The sequence below is a fragment of the Podarcis pityusensis genome (assembly GCF_964106645.2).
Source record: "Podarcis pityusensis genome assembly, chromosome: 8".
In the NCBI taxonomy this organism is placed as follows: domain Eukaryota; kingdom Metazoa; phylum Chordata; class Lepidosauria; order Squamata; family Lacertidae; genus Podarcis; species Podarcis pityusensis.
In genome coordinates this window covers 58,495,874-58,512,376 of record NC_138033.1, presented here as the reverse complement: position 1 = coordinate 58,512,376, position 16,503 = coordinate 58,495,874, and the positions used below count along the sequence as shown (strand labels likewise).

At 41.1% G+C, this 16,503-nt stretch overlaps 1 protein-coding gene across 1 annotated transcript in view; it reads right to left on the bottom strand.

Annotated features, from left to right (window-relative positions):
* ITFG1 (integrin alpha FG-GAP repeat containing 1) overlaps positions 1-16,503 on the bottom strand; it is a 120,956-nt gene that overhangs the window by 53,326 nt on the left and 51,127 nt on the right. Inside the window, exon 10 of the mRNA XM_081015532.1 lies at positions 13,344-13,510. Coding sequence (XP_080871658.1) covers positions 13,344-13,510 — 167 coding nt within the window. The remainder of the gene's footprint in view (positions 1-13,343; positions 13,511-16,503) is intronic.

The window sequence follows — 16,503 nt, the reverse complement described above, 5'->3', positions numbered from 1 at the left end:
AATAAAAAGAGGCATGGCCCCTTTTAATTTTACTTTGCTACAGATCCTAGCAATTAAGAACAAGGCTTCCTGGACTAGTAGCACAGCCTCAAGCCAAAGGTTTGCAAAAAAAAAAGCTCTTATCACTTAATCACAGTAATCAATCATCAAAATTAGATCCGTGGTTACTAGTATTAAAAGCTGGAAGGGAAAGAATTAAAAGGTTTGCTTCAATTCATGATGTATCCTTAGCAACTAGCTTAAGATTTCTCTCTCTCAGTCTCTCTCCCTCTCCACCCCTTAACTTAATTGTTGAGATTTCTTGGTGAGTCACCTAATACGGCTCATGGAAGTGAATCTTGTGCACAATCTGAAATAAAGGGGGAATTTGTTTCAGTATACTGAATGTTCCTTGTAATGTTAAGAGAAAAGAAAATCTTTTAAAAAAGCTATACTGTATGTTCTTTTCCATCCCTTAGATGGGCAGCAGATGCACTGTTCTGCATTTTCTCCTTCATTCAAGGGAGGTTTGGCAAGGACATAGGGCAGAAGCTCTCTCAGTTGCACCACTCACATTGCTGCAGTTTAATCGGCTCTTTTGACTTCTTAGGGTTACTTGTTGACTTTAATGTTTTATTAATTGTGTAGCATTGTTTGCTATACATTTTTAAATTGTACATTAGATTGAGTGTCACCTGGAAGCCAAAGCTGGCTTATAAATGTTTGCACTCAATATTTCTTTTCTTTATTACCTGGACATCCATACAGTTTGAAAAGAAAAACACATTGAAAAATGTGGTGTCTCTGGGGAAACATGATGTTTTATCAGTTATCAGTTCAATTTCTGCAGCTCTCTCTCAGACACAAAGCTGACATGTGTTATCGTCAGGGACTGGGCAGAAGAGGAATGGTGGAGACTGCCTCCCCATCCTGACCCTTCCAGGGAGGGGAAAGAGGAAGACAGTATAGATTTACAACAGTGGTTTGAGGGAGGTCACAGCTCAGAGGCAGATGAGGGGAAAAGTTGGGAAATAATGGCAGAGGAGGACGAGGAGGAGAAAAACCGGAGCGGCAGTTGGCTGACACAGTGTCATTAGAAAGCATCCCAGACGCTCCATCTCCCAGAACCCAGCAAGCCTTGAAAGTAGGAGAGCAAAGAGCTCAAAGACAGAAGGCATGTGGCAGTGCCTGTAGAAGTGACAAATGAGGATGTGGGAGAGACGGGGTGGAGATTCACTAGGGACAACACCATTATCCAAGAGGCTGGGTTTTATAGACTCTGTAAATATCGAAATAAAAAAGGACAGTAAGAAACTTTTCTTTTTCTTTATACTTTCCTCGGCAACCAGCCAGGAGTCACTAACAGCATCCTGACAGTTACATTATTATTATGTCTCCTCCTCCTAATGAACTCAGGGGGTAAGTGCCAACAGGACTGTAACCAAAACATCTTCAGGAAAAGAACCACAGTAATTTGAGGACATGGCTGGCTATGAGAAACCCTATGAGAAACTTCTGCTGCAACATTGCTGCAGATTCTATTCATGATTTATTCTAGATCACATGATCCTTTGAGAACCTACAAAGTTTGCAGAATCTGACTTAATGGTCTTCTTGAGTGCGTGGTAATTGGACCTAGCCATGCTTAGCAAACAGAACAGAGGAAATTGTGACTAAGATACTGTGCACACTCCACTAGCTCTCTGCCTTTTCTTTTATTTTCTGACCTAACCCACATTTAGCATTGTTCCAGGTGTTTTTCCTAGCCATGATTAGCTTGAGCCAGTTTGCAAACCAACTCCTCAAAGTCATTGGTTTCAACCTTGCCATGTTAGTAGACGTGGTGGTGTGCAATACAAACCGTAGTTCACTCCCAAAATAAAGCAACTTAAAGGGGAGGGGATTCACACACAACAAGGAGAAGAGATGTCATCAGGATACTCCCAGTCTTCTAACCATGGTTAGATAATTATGCAAAATTATATCCGCACCAGTATGGTGATGCCTGTGTCTGGAAGCAGGAAATGGCAGGGTGGAAAAGAATCATCTGTGGATAGAGTAGCAGGCTATTACATTGGTATTTTGCTGCCAATGTAAAAATCGCCCATTTGGGGATTATCAACGTGGAGTCAACAAATAAGCCAGCTGGCTGCTGCTGAAAATTTAAGACCAAAATACAGGTCAGGCTGCTGCAAACAAGAATGAAGGGAAAGCTCAGCTGAGCAGAATAGCAATGTCTAACCTCACAGGACCATCTGTTTGATCTCAAGGCTGAGTATTTGACTCGTATGATGAGACAACCTCAACTAATTGTACCATTGCAGTTCTTTTATAGTAACACTTACTGGGCAAAGGAACTTGTTTCCCAAGTCCACTAATGTATCTGATGGATGCTGCCTTGCCATCTGCCAAACCACCAAATGGTTTTCTTCTTCCCGATACATCCCTCCCTCTCTTAAAAACAAAAAACTACCGCTGTGAACAAATTATGTCTTTTGTAACTAGTTCAGTAACTTCACAACATTTTTAATAGTATGAGCAAGGAATTGTTTGAGTCCCTAGATAGTACTACACACATCAGAACTAAAGTGAATCCTTAGAATATATCAAAATGATGTTCCAAATGTGCCTCCAAACGGTTCATACATATATTTAAAGGACACTTGGCGCTGAAAACTTTAAAAATTCAGAGATAACTCGCTTTCCTTGTGCATAAGCACTTGGGTTCTGGAAGATATGAAAACGATCTAATCAATTGTTAATCCGATCTAGGCCACCTGTACGAAGACCAGTTCCATGAGAACCACAATAACCTTGGTTTTATATTGCAGCTGTTAACTACTGTCAATATATTTCCTCTCCAAAATGGCATACTAAGTGTTTCATGTTAAGAGTCTCCCCTGCCAATTATCAGCTCAGATTTTACAAGAATTTATAAATATTTATAACCACCTTTGGCAGTTCATTTGCCATTGGGGAAAATCTGATTTTATTTTTAAACGACCACTTTTTCTTTTTCTTTTTTGAAAGAAGCATATATCCTTACAGTTCTTTACTCCAGTAGAAGAAGCGTGGGTAAATGTGTTAAAATTCAAGTTCTAATCAATTAATTTATAGGCCGTAACAATATATTAAAGTGTTTAAACATAAAGGGGGAAGAAGAACCATGGCAGAATGCTGGAATAGAGGAGACTTCTCCTGTTTGAACGCCTGCCAGTTTGAACCAGATGTGCGCTGTCTCAATCTGGGGGAATAAAAACATTTGCCAGCATACATTAAATGGGTATTTCTCAGGCATTACTCATATAATTATTTCTTTTGCTTCACTGCCTCATTCTTTCTTTTCTTTTTAAAGCTGTTTTGTTTTCCATCCCACCCACCCCCGCCCTGCAAACACACCAAGGAACACATCTTCATTCTATACCCTTCCTGTTATCTTTCTTCTGCTCTTCCTGCATTTGAAAATGGGCTGGCATCTCAGCAAAATTATCTTCAATTAAGCAGCTGTGTACAATTACTCCTTAAAAGTCAGGACGATTTGTCTCCTTGAAAAATCACTTGCTTTCTTAAAAGCTTTTAACTGGAACTGAAAGTGGGGCATTCATTAATAAGTGGTTCTTAACTGAACCTTGAAATGGTCCAGAATTAAGGGGGGAAATGCCCCTTGTTTCACCGTCACATGCTGTGGAAATGCTTCTTTATTTTAGGAAGTATGTCTTCCCCCTCAATGACAGCAATCAGCAACTGCTTTCATCACTTGCTTTCGAAACAGAAAAGGGATGGTATTATAGATGCAACGCTAATGCACGCATCACACCGTGTATTTGAGAAGCCCTCAGTTGTGAGACACAGTTATAAATGTTATGCACATTCACACATTTAGGCTCCAGCATGAAAAGTTGCTAATCAATGGCTGCTAATCAAAGCCCAACATCTTTGCATCACAAACCATGTTTTTGGCCTTTGGACTGGATGCACAAGCTCATTTTGCTCCTGTTTCAGAAGCATAAGCCTGCAGTTGGGCAGTGTGTGAGAGCTAAACTGCATTTTGGGGAATAGCGCTAAGAACATACGCCCACGAGAAGCACATGCCAAACATCAGTCACGTGTCGTCCATATTGCACCACCTGTATGTAGCCACTATAGGTCACTGTGTCTTCCCTAGCCCTTTGCCTAAATGGTAAGGGACCATCCTTCATCCAGTAAGATGTCAACCCTCTTACTGGATTTCAATTAATGGCAGTTTGACACCCTATGCCTTCTTCTCTGGGTGTCTTGCCAAAGAAATAAGGATCGAGGCTGCAACATCAGTAGCTGAGTAGGATTTTGTTGAGGCACTGCCTCCTCCCATCAATACATTAGGATCCATCAAGGTTAGGAACTTCCACGCAAAATATGTACACAGAAACCCCTTTTGCACTCATCACTCCTGGTAGGAAAACTTTGCACTTCAAATAACCTCCTCTTCATTTGATCCATGAAAGCCCCTTCCTTAGATAAACAAGCTTTTAAGAGAAACAGCTTGAAATCGGTGGTCAGTTCAGCTGAAGTCACTCCAGGTTAGTTACGGTAGCTTTGCTCTTATCCTTTCTCCTACTTCTGTCCTTCCACGGCTCCATTTTTATTATTTTGTACTCTTAACTGAAGTCAGGGGTCCAGGGACATGCACACTCTTAGGTTCCCCTCCAGGTTTCTGTCAAAGGAATCCCTGTAACACACAAAGCTAAGGAACCTGAGAGGGTCCTGCTTGCTACCAGTTCCCCTACTGCAAATTCAGAAGGCAACCCCAGTGGCCTGGAACAAAAAGCCACACCCAGAGCCATAGCATTCCCCAGGAGAAGAGGCTGTCCCACCACTCTACTTTGGGGTAAAGTAATATTGATTCTTATTTTTATTTATTAAATTTGTATACTGCCCTTCATCTGAATACCACAGGGCGGTTCCCAACATAAAAATACAAAACGAGGATGAAAAAAATGCATAATATTATACGAGATATGCTATATGCAATGTGTCATATGATATAAGAGATTGTTAATAAAGCAAAAAAATGGAATAGTAAAAAAAGCATAATAAAGCAAAAATAAATACAAAGCAACAAGCTACCTCCCACAAACACTTTTAAAAGACCACAGAATGTTAATCAGCCAAAGGCCTCGTTTTAGATAAATGTTTTTGCCTGGTCCCTAAAGGTACGTAATGAAGACACCAGGCAAACCTCCCTGGGGACAGCATTCCACAAATGGGGAGCTTCTTATTAAAATAGTTTGCTGTAGCTGGATAATAACATATTAAAAGCCTCCTGGATCAGGCCAGTGAGCCAATCTATTCGAGCATCCTGTTCCCACTGTGGCCAACCAGATGCCTTAATGAGAAATCCATAAGAGGAAACCAAGCATGAAAGCACTCTCTCCTCCTGTGGATTCCAGCAACTGGAATTACTGGCTCTGACACTGGAGGCAAAGCATAGTCATTGTGGCTTGCCAAGGTGGGGGCCTGGGTGGGAAAAGAGTGTATGTGTGTCATTTTATGAGCACACCTAAGTATCTTCTTTGGATCACTCCTTACTACTCTTCTCCAAAGCTTTTCTACAGCACCTAAGACCCAGAATCTGTGTGACTGCTGATAACAGATGTATTATGAATTCTTCCTACAAAGCTTCACTTAATCAGAGCCTTGGCATGTAGAAATTTTAATACTACTATGAAAATCACCTTTTGACACTGTCAGCAAGATTTTCTTTGCATTTTATACGGCAATTCCATACATCAGGCTGAAAACGGTTCTTCGGATTCAGTTTTCATTTTCTAAAATGCTTTAGGTGACCATTAGTTCCAAACACTTTTTTTAAAAAAGGAAAAGGAAAAGGAACTCAAAAAACTGAAAAGGACTCACTTGAAGCATATCTAGAGTTATGAACAAGAGCTTATGTTTATACTTCGAATAGGTCAAGAAGTTCCACTGCTGAGCAATTTCTTATCTAGCATTTTGTGCTTGCTGAAGTAAATCGTGGCCGAGGCAGCAAGGTAAATATAATATGCTTTATAGATGTATGGCAAGAAGTCAAGAATTTTTAACAGAAGGACATTATTCTCAGTCTTGTTGTAAAAGAACATTATGCTTGGTCTTTTGTATTTCACCTACAGAATATGCTTCCTTTCTGAGAAGATGCTGTAACCTGCATCTGGAGCCAGGCAGTATGAATGTTTTGATTCATGTAACTGGTAGATTAATCAACTGAGATTAAGGAGTAAAGTGCTAAGTCAGCTATGAGGGCAGATGGTTCCCTCCTACTCATGCGAAACCTGATGGAAAAGAAACAAGCTCCTTCCTCTTTGCAACCAAAGCTAGTAGGTATTTTTCACTTCAAAACAAAACCCACAAGGATCAAGGATTTAAAACCACAAACAACTTAAGCCGGAAACGTTCAAGTGCAATCTTTCTCCATGCAGGTTTTAAACTTGAATCTTCTGCAGCACTGATCAGATTTGAACTTCTTCATTTTTAGAGGCATTTTGACTAATACAATGTGCAAGAAGGAACAGGAGAAAATACGGCCAATTTTGGTTTCCGGGAGAGATATTTTTCCAAAGGGTGTTTGGCCATATCTGGAATTCCTCGAAGATTAGCACATTAATAAATAGTTGTTTGAACCCCTTCCTCCCACAACACAATTTTTCATATTAGCGCCATTTTATGATGCATGGGTGAAAGTAATACAAATAACAACTACAACATAGAAAAGATTCCACTATCAATTTCCCTCCAATTTCTGTAAAAGAGATCCTCCAGCACATTATTAGAAATAATGAGATGACATTTACTTATACGAAGTCTAACTGAGACTGACCCTTCCCTTACATAGTAACAGGTCACAGCTAAGAGCTGAGCACAGATAAATTAAATCTCTTTCAATAGCAGCCTTCTAATCAGCAAGACATGTTCCTTCCAATAACTACTTACAAAGACAACAAGGAGAGTCAAGAAAGTCCACCAATTTATTGGGGGGGGGGGTCTGCTGAAACAGCTTCAGTGAATTAAAAGCTGGCTGAACGAATCAACAATTAGAACAGCAAAAGATATCATACTTGCTGCGGCAAAGCGGCTGTCCCTGTTATTAGTGTAGTACAGTGAGCCTTGAAAAATTAACGTTCAAAGAAAATTCTACCTATTTTGAAGGCACTGGGCCTTCCTGGATTCTGTAACGCTGCCTTTGCAACATAAAAGTTCACAATCCAGAAACACTGTAGAACGGGTTTGGGGATTTAGGATTACAGAGGACGGCAAGGATTAAATCAAGTAAGTTGGGGAGGAACACAGTTAAAAGGCTGGGAGAGGGAACAATTGAGGCATGGGGCATGTGTGCAATTGCTTTCTTGCAGAAACCGCACCTCTGGAGAGCTGCAGTAGCAACTCTGGTATGGGAGAATGATGGCAGATATAGCTGGAAGTGCTGGCAAAATCCATCCTCACCTAAATGGACTACTTTTCCTACTTTGCCCGAGCTCCCAAATATATTGTAAGTTTGACCAGTAGCACAAGAAGAGGATGCCTACCTGTTCTGTTCAATTATGAAATACAGGAAAGAGAGCGTAAGAAACTGGGAAGTCCACTTGGCCAACACTGTTTCTCTTGAATTATTGTGTTACAGTAATCTCATAATATATATCTAATAACATGCTAAATCCTGGGTATCACGAAAGGACTGATGTCTCCCATATGAAGCTGTCTGCCTGTTAAGATCTGTCTCAGAGTGCCTACTCCAGGGGCCCACGGCTCGGAAACAGATCTTCACTGCTCCTAGAGGTGACCAGGCCCCACAACAATATGGAACACTCAGTTAACACTATAGTTTTGAAAATGGTAAAACAACACAACTACGGCAGGGAAGCTACCCTCTTCCCCAAGATGCAGCCCTACCATTTTAGGAACCTTTCATTAAACGCCTTAAAATTTTTCTCCTTGCTGGCTGGATGCTTCCAGCAGGGCAAGCCAGGAATTTTCCTTACTCCCAATTTTGAGAAGAGAGAGAGAGAGGAAAAAAAACAACACAGTTTAAGTAGTAGGGCTATTTTCCCTGCAGTGAAGTTACTTCAGTCCAACGCATTATGAGCGTACAGGATATATCACATTTACTGGCTCCTGGGTGCTATATTTGAGCTAGCTCAGAAAAACTGTTTTTTGTTTTGGTTTGTTTTTAAAACATTCTGGAAAAACTGCACTGATATAAACTAATGGATCTGACTTAAGAAACACATGAATAATGCTTTGAGCTTATTCATAATATATCTGTTGGTCTCATTCTCAACTCCAGAATTTATGCTGTCCTTTATTAATTTTTAAATAAAAGTATTTATATATTGCTGTCTCACAAAATATCTGGGTAGTGCACAGCAACATGGAAACATAAAAAATCCATTAAAAGCGGTACAGTTGGCTTATTAATCAACTGCATTTATATTTTGCTTTCTTCTGCAAGGAGGCAACCATGTTTAGGGAAGTTTTTAATGTTTGATGTTTTATCGTGCTTTTAATATTCTGTTGGGAACTGCCCAGAGCAGCTGGGGAAACCCAGTCAGACGGGGGGGGGGGGTATAAATAATAAATAATACTAATAGTAATTTGTTGTTGCTGTTGTTGTTGTTGAGTACATGGTTCTCCTACTCCTCATTTAATCCCTACAATAAACCTGTGAGGGAGGTTAGGCTCAGGGGCAGGGACTGGCACGAGGTCAGTGGGTATTTGAACCCTGGTCTCTCAGGTCCTAGTCTGACACTAACTACTACAGCACACTGGATTTCATTGGCATTAGCAGTGCTCCCAACACTGTTTGAATCCATGTTAGTTATCAGCTCCTATGTGGACACTATACCACTAGCTGGGAATCAATAATCAATTGTTCCTTAGATTAGGGAAAATTGGAAGACTGCTACTAATGACCCAGCAGTAACAATGTGGTTGGCATCTGGCTAAGAGATACCTAGCAGACCTGCTGAAATCAACAGACCAGCTTGTCCACCTTTGGACTTAGTCAGATACCACCTTGCAATTAGATACTCAGTACAGTATTTAGAAATTAAAAATATTAACTTGCTGAATGATAGAAATATACAGTTGGAAGGGACCCTGAGGGTCATCTAGTCCAACCCCTTGCAATGCAGGAATCTCAACTAAAGCATCAATGGCAGATGGTCATCCAACCTCTGCTTAAAAGCCTCCAAATTAAGGAGAGTCCACCACCTTCCAAGGGAGTTCGCTACGCTGTCAAACAGAAAGTTCTTCCTGGTGTTTACTCAAAATCTTCTTTAATCTATTTGCTTTGGGTCTTACCCTCTGGAGCAGGAGAAAACAAGCTTGTCCCATCTTCCATGTGACAGCCCTTTAGATATCTGAAGGCAGCTATCAAATAGATTCCTTGATGAGCATCAAATAAATGCTTCCTCGGATTTGATACCTTTACTCTCAGTCTATCCTTGAGCCTTTGCAACACCATTTGCTCCCTCTAGAATTTGGATTAGGTCATCCATTACCAGGAACCTGAAAATGACTATCAGAAATACCTCCACTTAGCCCTAATATATTGTACCACTTTTGTGGGTTTTAATTATAAGCTGCTTGGAAGACGATATTGGCTGAAAACACAGGGCACAAATAAAATAAATTTAAAAATTAACTTAAGAAAGTGAATTGGTTCCTTGGAGGTTGCCCATATTAAAGCATCTCCTTCTGTCATTGTTTTTTAATGCTCAGCACAGAAACACTATTTCACTGTTAGCTGTTAGACGTCACTAAAACCTTAAAGTGACTGAACAAGAGTCTTTGCTCAAAACACACACATTTTAAATTCCCTCTTTATTATGGATTACATTTCATGTCTGCTGCTGTAATCTGCATTTATACAGCTCTTAAAATGGGGATTTTAAAGGATTTCCAAAGTATTAACAAGGTCTTTGAGGATTCCCCACCCCGCTCCAAACTAAACAGCAGTGTGATGTTAGAGTGCTAGTTTGGCTGGCCACTGAAATATGACAAAAGCTGTTTGGGGGGAAAAAGAAGATTTTGTCTTGATGAGCTATGAAGCCCTGGATTATTGGGAGAGATTGAAAAAGCAGATGGGCGATATATGTGCAGGAACTGCACCCTGCTACTTGAACTGTGTGTACTTGATTTAAATAGCTAAAGGGAATATGCTTGTGCTCAGCATCAAGTTACAGTGTGCTTTTGGGGCATAGATAGTCAAGATGTTAAGCTGAATCCATCAAGCTCTGCAGATTCTTGGGATATGGCTATTTGAAAAGACTCATCATACCATAATAATTAGGTGATTAGAAAGGCTCTGCAAGGGACTAATGCTTTTGCATATGATCTCAAGGAAGTTTGTACATGCCCTGCAACCCAAGCCTGCACTCAAGCAATATTACAGATCTGGGGCTACGCAATGATATAAATACAATCATAGAATCAACACAGAATCACAGAATAGGAAGGAACCATGTGGGTCATCTGGTCCAGGTCCCCTGCAAGGCAGGGATCTTTCACCCAACATATATTATGCTGTTTTAAAGTGTTGAATCCTAACTTGGGGAAAAAGCAGGATGTAAATACAATAATAAATAAATAAAACACAGGTTCATTCAGCTCAGAGGTACTGGTAAACTGTTGCGCTTCTGCATATGCACTCTCACGGAGGAATGGAAGGGCCCTGTTATGGCCTGGTTTCGATATTATGTTAAAACTTTTTAAAAACCAACCAACCAACCAACCAACCATGGTTTAAAGGTGACAGACCAGTGCACTGGTGGCATATGCTGCTCATAAGTCCCTGCCTTGCTCTTCCTCTTGCCACACGAGGAAAGAATCAAACCAGGGGCTTATGTTATGGTCCGTATGAACCGGCGGATGTGGTTTATATCTCTTCAAACAAGCCATGAATGGAAGCCAAGCTTTGTTCTTGGCTTACTGCTTGCTGTTTGCTTGGAGGGAAACAAACTGTGAATGCCGGTTTGCATCTAATGCAATGCCAGCCTCTGGTCTGTTTCCTGCTTGGGAACAAAGCGGGCAGTAATGAGCAGCACACACCAGCATGGTGCTTGTGCACAATAAACCATACATTATTTTTAAACATTGGTTTAACATGATGTCTTTACTTGAAAGAATCCTGGGAGCTCCTAGGAGAACTGGTGGACTGCAATCTACTGCCTGCCCACCCGATTCAGGAATCAGTCTAACCTTCCCTTATCCCTTATTCTTGTTAAAAATCAACTTTGTATTTTAATCGTATCTTTTGATTCTTTACAAGAGCAATGTAAATTTATACATTGCTATCAGCTCTGCTACTTTAAACCTTTGTCTTAAGCTGGCTTTCAAGAACAGGGTTAAGATCACCAACTCTGATTTAAACACCTGGCGATAAATGAAATATGTACCCTGCAAATATTTTGCAGGCATTCATAGAAATGTTCCCATTTCCAATGTGCATCCTTGGTATTGCACAGCAGCTCCAGGCAATGCATTACCACAACATAATTCATCCAGATGTTTGCACATGACAATGTAAAGGGGCAGAGGTAGGAAGCAGTTGAGGGTCATGACAGCGGCGGTCTTCCAGTGGTGGGAGAGCTGGTGACTGAGCAAAAGCGTGTATGACAGCTACCAGAAAATGCATCTGCAGTGTATCCATCAAAATAAAATGGGTCAACAACTGCTTGAGGGAAGAGAAGCTGCCTCAGGCAAAAATGGAACTGACAATGCACACTCGCAACCACAGCCATGAACCAAGATCCTCCAGGGTATACAGACTACCTCCATTTGCCAGCCATAATGTCAAAATAAAAGGAGACAATGCCCTAGAAGCAGAACCAAAATTCTTCCTATCTAGCCGGCCAAGAGGAAGGGTTGGCAGGGGGAGGGGAGGAATAGCATCTTTGAAAGATCAGCAGAAATGTCTTTAGAGAAGCTTCAGCTGGTGTGAATTATTATTGAAGGGACTTGATGCTGATGAAGGGACTGAGATGTTGACGCTTGCTTTAACAGGAAAATGGCATCTCTGGGTATGCACGCACGGTTGGAGCCTGTTGGCTATGCCTCTCGTCAGGCAGCGAGTGACACATCTGCTGTTATGTCACAAAGTGGCTGGGCATCAGAACATAAGAAGAGCCTGCTGGATTAGCCCCAGCATCCTGTTCTCACAGCGGGTCTATAAGAAGGCCATAAGCAGGAGCTGAGTGCAACAGCACTCTTTCCTCCTCTGGACTCCAGCAATGGCTTGTGCATGACCAGTTGCCTTTCTAACTTTAGCTCCCTTTCAACAGCAGAGCTGTTCATGACATATCACAGACTGCCTTTGAAAGTCCTGTTGCAAACGTGAAGGAGGGAATCAGCACATGTCAGGGAAGGAGGGATTGGTGGGAAGAGAGCATGTGAGCCCACAGCATGTTCCTAATCATAGAACCATAGAATTGTGGAGGAGGAACGGACTGCAAGAGTCATCTAGTCGAACCCCCAGCAATACAGGCATCCTGCCCATACGATTCCCTCGGTGGGCTCAAGGATGAAGTTCTCCTGCCTCCTTCAAATGAGTGGGAGGATGACAATCCCACATACTGGTGTCCTGGTGTCCACTTGAGTGTAGTGATCAGATGGAGGCCTCAGAATGCAACATTTGAGGACATCTGGAGGACACTAGTTTAGGGAAGGCTGCTCCAAGTCAGCGTAGAAATTTAGGAATTACACATCTTTAAGTACAATTTCTGAAGACTTCTGCTACAGAAATATTTACAGAATCTACACAACAGCTTTCAAACAAACAAAACTACACAACAAAACCAGTTCAATGAAACAAAGTTAAAATACCAATCACAACAAAATAACATTAAAATATCAGTCACGGTAAACAGGAATGATGGGTCAAGAAAATGCCTGGGTAGGTAAGTTTTCAACTGCTGGCAGGAATAACCACAGCTGGAGCTTGCTTGATCTCCATGGGGAGATCATTCCACAAGGAACCATGATGAGTATGTGCTTTTCAGACAATTGGAACTTAATAAGGGGGGGGGGGAGAGCTCCCCATGCTCCTTCCACACATTTTTCCAATGGGAAAGGGTGAAACAGGCAGCATTTCTTCACAATGCACTCTTCTTCCTAGATGGCATTTGTAACATCCTGCTACGCAGCAGAAAAGAATAAAAGGGCTGCTTGATGCAGATAAATAGATCCATTCTCATACTATTCAGGCACTTCTTTTTTAGAAGAAGCGATTCAGCTTCTCCATGGGCCTACAGTATTTGAAGGTGAGAATAATTTCATGCACCATTATGCCAAGTAGAATAAACACTTGAAAACACTATTTACTGAATATACTGTACCTTCCTGATGTATTCTTCAGTATGGCAAGTGCATCTGGATAGCCATCCATGTTATAATCTCCAATGTGAAGGGTGATTGGGAAGGAAAAGTTGGTTTGAGCGGAATCGTACGGAACAAAGCCCCAGAGGGTGCCTTTGTATGTGAAGTTTTGCAACACTGGAAACCACTGAGAACCAGAAAACAACAACACAAATTGTCAGGATTTATTGAACACATATTGCTTTATTTTCCTTAGATTAAACCCCACCTTTCTTCCATCATGGAACCCTAGACTGCATACATGAGATTCCTGGGTGGTCACCCATCAAGGCACTGACCTGACCCACAAATACACTGTACTGGTGGCAATGTAGCTTCTGATGTGACAGTAAGGATTTTTCACAAGCACTCCAATTGTGCAGGGGAGAATGCTGTCTGCCCAGCTTCTATGTGGGTAGATTGTCAGAAGTGGCTACTGAGAGGGAGACTCTGAAGAAATTTCGTAGTGCTTAGAGTCAGAAGGGTATGTGTGTAGGTGGGGGAGGAAAGGCAGGAGTATTAGGGAGACTGACCAAGAGGCAGGGGGGCCTAAGGAAATTAGGCAAAGTAGGCTGTGCGCTGTAAAACAGTGGCTGGAGGAGCCAGTGGATGGCAGAAAAAATGAGCGGATGAAGAAAGGAGCCAAGTATTTAGCTGCAGGCATCTGGTAGATAGTGTTCCTTTTCTTAAAAGGGAGAGATGGTTAATCTCTTTTTAAAGAACACCTCTCTACTGAAATTATCTTAAGTGGATTACAACTAACCAATAACTTGATTATAAAATCAGTACATAAGCCAAATACTAATGACTGCACATACTTTTTCAGAGCAGAGATTAAATCACTGCAATATCTGATTCAGAAGGACAGGGAGAGAAAGGCCTTGGTGAACAGGAATCTCCTTAACCAACCAGGTGCATATGGAGAGCCCATTGAAGACTTCCACCCTGGTGACCCCAAGGCTGCTCAATCTCTCTCTCTCTCTCCCCCTCTGATTTTCTGTTCTGGAGTGCTCTAAATCCTATAGGAATGTTCCATCCATGAAACTGAGCTGCATATTAAAGAATTAAAAAGCAGCAGGAATAAGACAGTATCTCTCTGTTTCTGACACACATATACACCATTCCTGCTATTCCTGGCTTTTGTAAACTTTGTGCGTTATGCATCTGGGTGTTTTAGTGGGCTGCCAGGTTTTTGAAAAGTCTATGGCAAGATGCGAAAGAGAGACAGTTGTCTTTGGGGAACTGTGCGAAACAAAGCAATGATAGATTCGTTAACGCTGGTTTTTGCTCAACAGAAAACAGTCAAACGCTCTTGTTGCCTGAGACAAATCATTTGTACAATCCCTCCCACTGGTTTAAGACAGAACAATCAAGTTCAAATAGCAGTTTTGCTTCACTCAGAAGAAGAATTTACACTGCAAAAAACCCATTACTAGAAACAAAAGAGAATCAGAAATGGGGAGATCATTCATACACCATTCCTAAATATCTTCTAGATGGAGCTATAAACACTAAAAATAGGGGTTCAGTTGTATCCACTACTACAATACTAAAGGCATAAAGGAGCTGCTTGATAGAAATCTACTGGGTTTTCACTCCCCCCCTCCTACCCCCTTCCTCAGGAAGATTAGTTTGTAAACAGAAGCCTCAAATACAGCTTGTGCTGATACTTGGAATACAAATAAGATTCCAACAATGGCTGAACAGAATGAGGATTTCTCAGGCTTTCAAAGAGAATGTCGTGATCTGGAGATACATGAGCTTTACTGTTCTGGGTATATACAGCTGTTGGAAGTGTTTCGGCAACAACCCTGCTTAAGTAGGGTTGTAACATTTTGTCGATTACCCAGGTTGATTGATTAACACCATTTTGAGTGACTCAAGAAGGTGCCCCTATTAATTTCCATAGATGCCCTGGGCAGCCTTGTTCCACTGCTGAACTGCTCTTGCGGTTAGAAATGTGTTCCGAAAGTTGCCTCTCCTGAGCTTGAAGCCATTGCCTCTTTCTAGTCTATGGGAGACAATCTGTACCTAGGGGTAAACATAACAGCAAAAAACCTAAGTCTATTTAAGGATAATTATGAAAAATGCTGGGTAGAAATTAAGAGAGACTTAGATAGTTGGTCAAAATTGAAACTTTCTTTGTTAGGCCGAATTGCTGCTATCAAGATGAATGTATTGCCAAGGATGTTGTTTTTATTTCAAACACTTCAGGTTTTGGACAAGACGGAGTGCTTTCAGAAGTGGCAGAGAGATATTTCTAAGTTTGTCTGGCAGGGCAAAAAGCCCAGAATTAAGTTTAAGATATTAACTGATGCAAAACAAAGAGGGGGCTTTGCCCTGCCAGATTTAAAGTTGTATTATGAAGCCGCAGCGTTCTGCTGGCTAAGAGACTGGCTACTTCTTGAAGACACTGATGTGTTGGATTTGGAAGGGTTTAACAATGCTTTTGGATGGCATGCATATTTGTGGTATGACAAGGTTAAAGCAAATAAGGCCTTTAAGAACCATATTGTCAGAAAATCACTGTTTAATGTCTGGACAAAATATAAAGACTTGCTGGAAAATAAAACCCCAAGGTGGCTTTCACCTTTGGAAGCTAAGGCCCGAAAAAGACCCAATATGGAGGCCAAATGGCCAAAATATTGGGAAATTCTAGAAAAAGATGGAGACAATTGGAAACTGCAGAGTTTGGAGAAAATGAAGGATAAAGTGCGAGACTGGTTACATTACGCTCAGATTAAAGAAGTTTTTAAAAATGACAAGAAATTAGGGTTCCAGGTGGAGAAATCGAAAATAGAAACAGAATTGTTAGAACCTAAGAGTAAGGTACTTTCAAGGATGTATAACTTGCTGTTAAAATGGAACACACAAGACGAAATGGTTAAATCGGCTATGATAAGGTGGGCGCAGGACATTGGGCATAACATTATGTTTGAGGACTGGGAAAGGTTGTGGAGTACTGGATTGAAATTTACTGCATGTAACGCTTTGAAAGAAAATGTAATGAAAATGATATATAGATGGTATATGACCCCAGTCAAACTTGCAAAAATTTACCACCTGACTGACAATAAGTGTTGGAAATGTAAAGAGTGTGAAGGAACATTCTTCCACCTCTGGTGGACTTGCCCTAAAGTG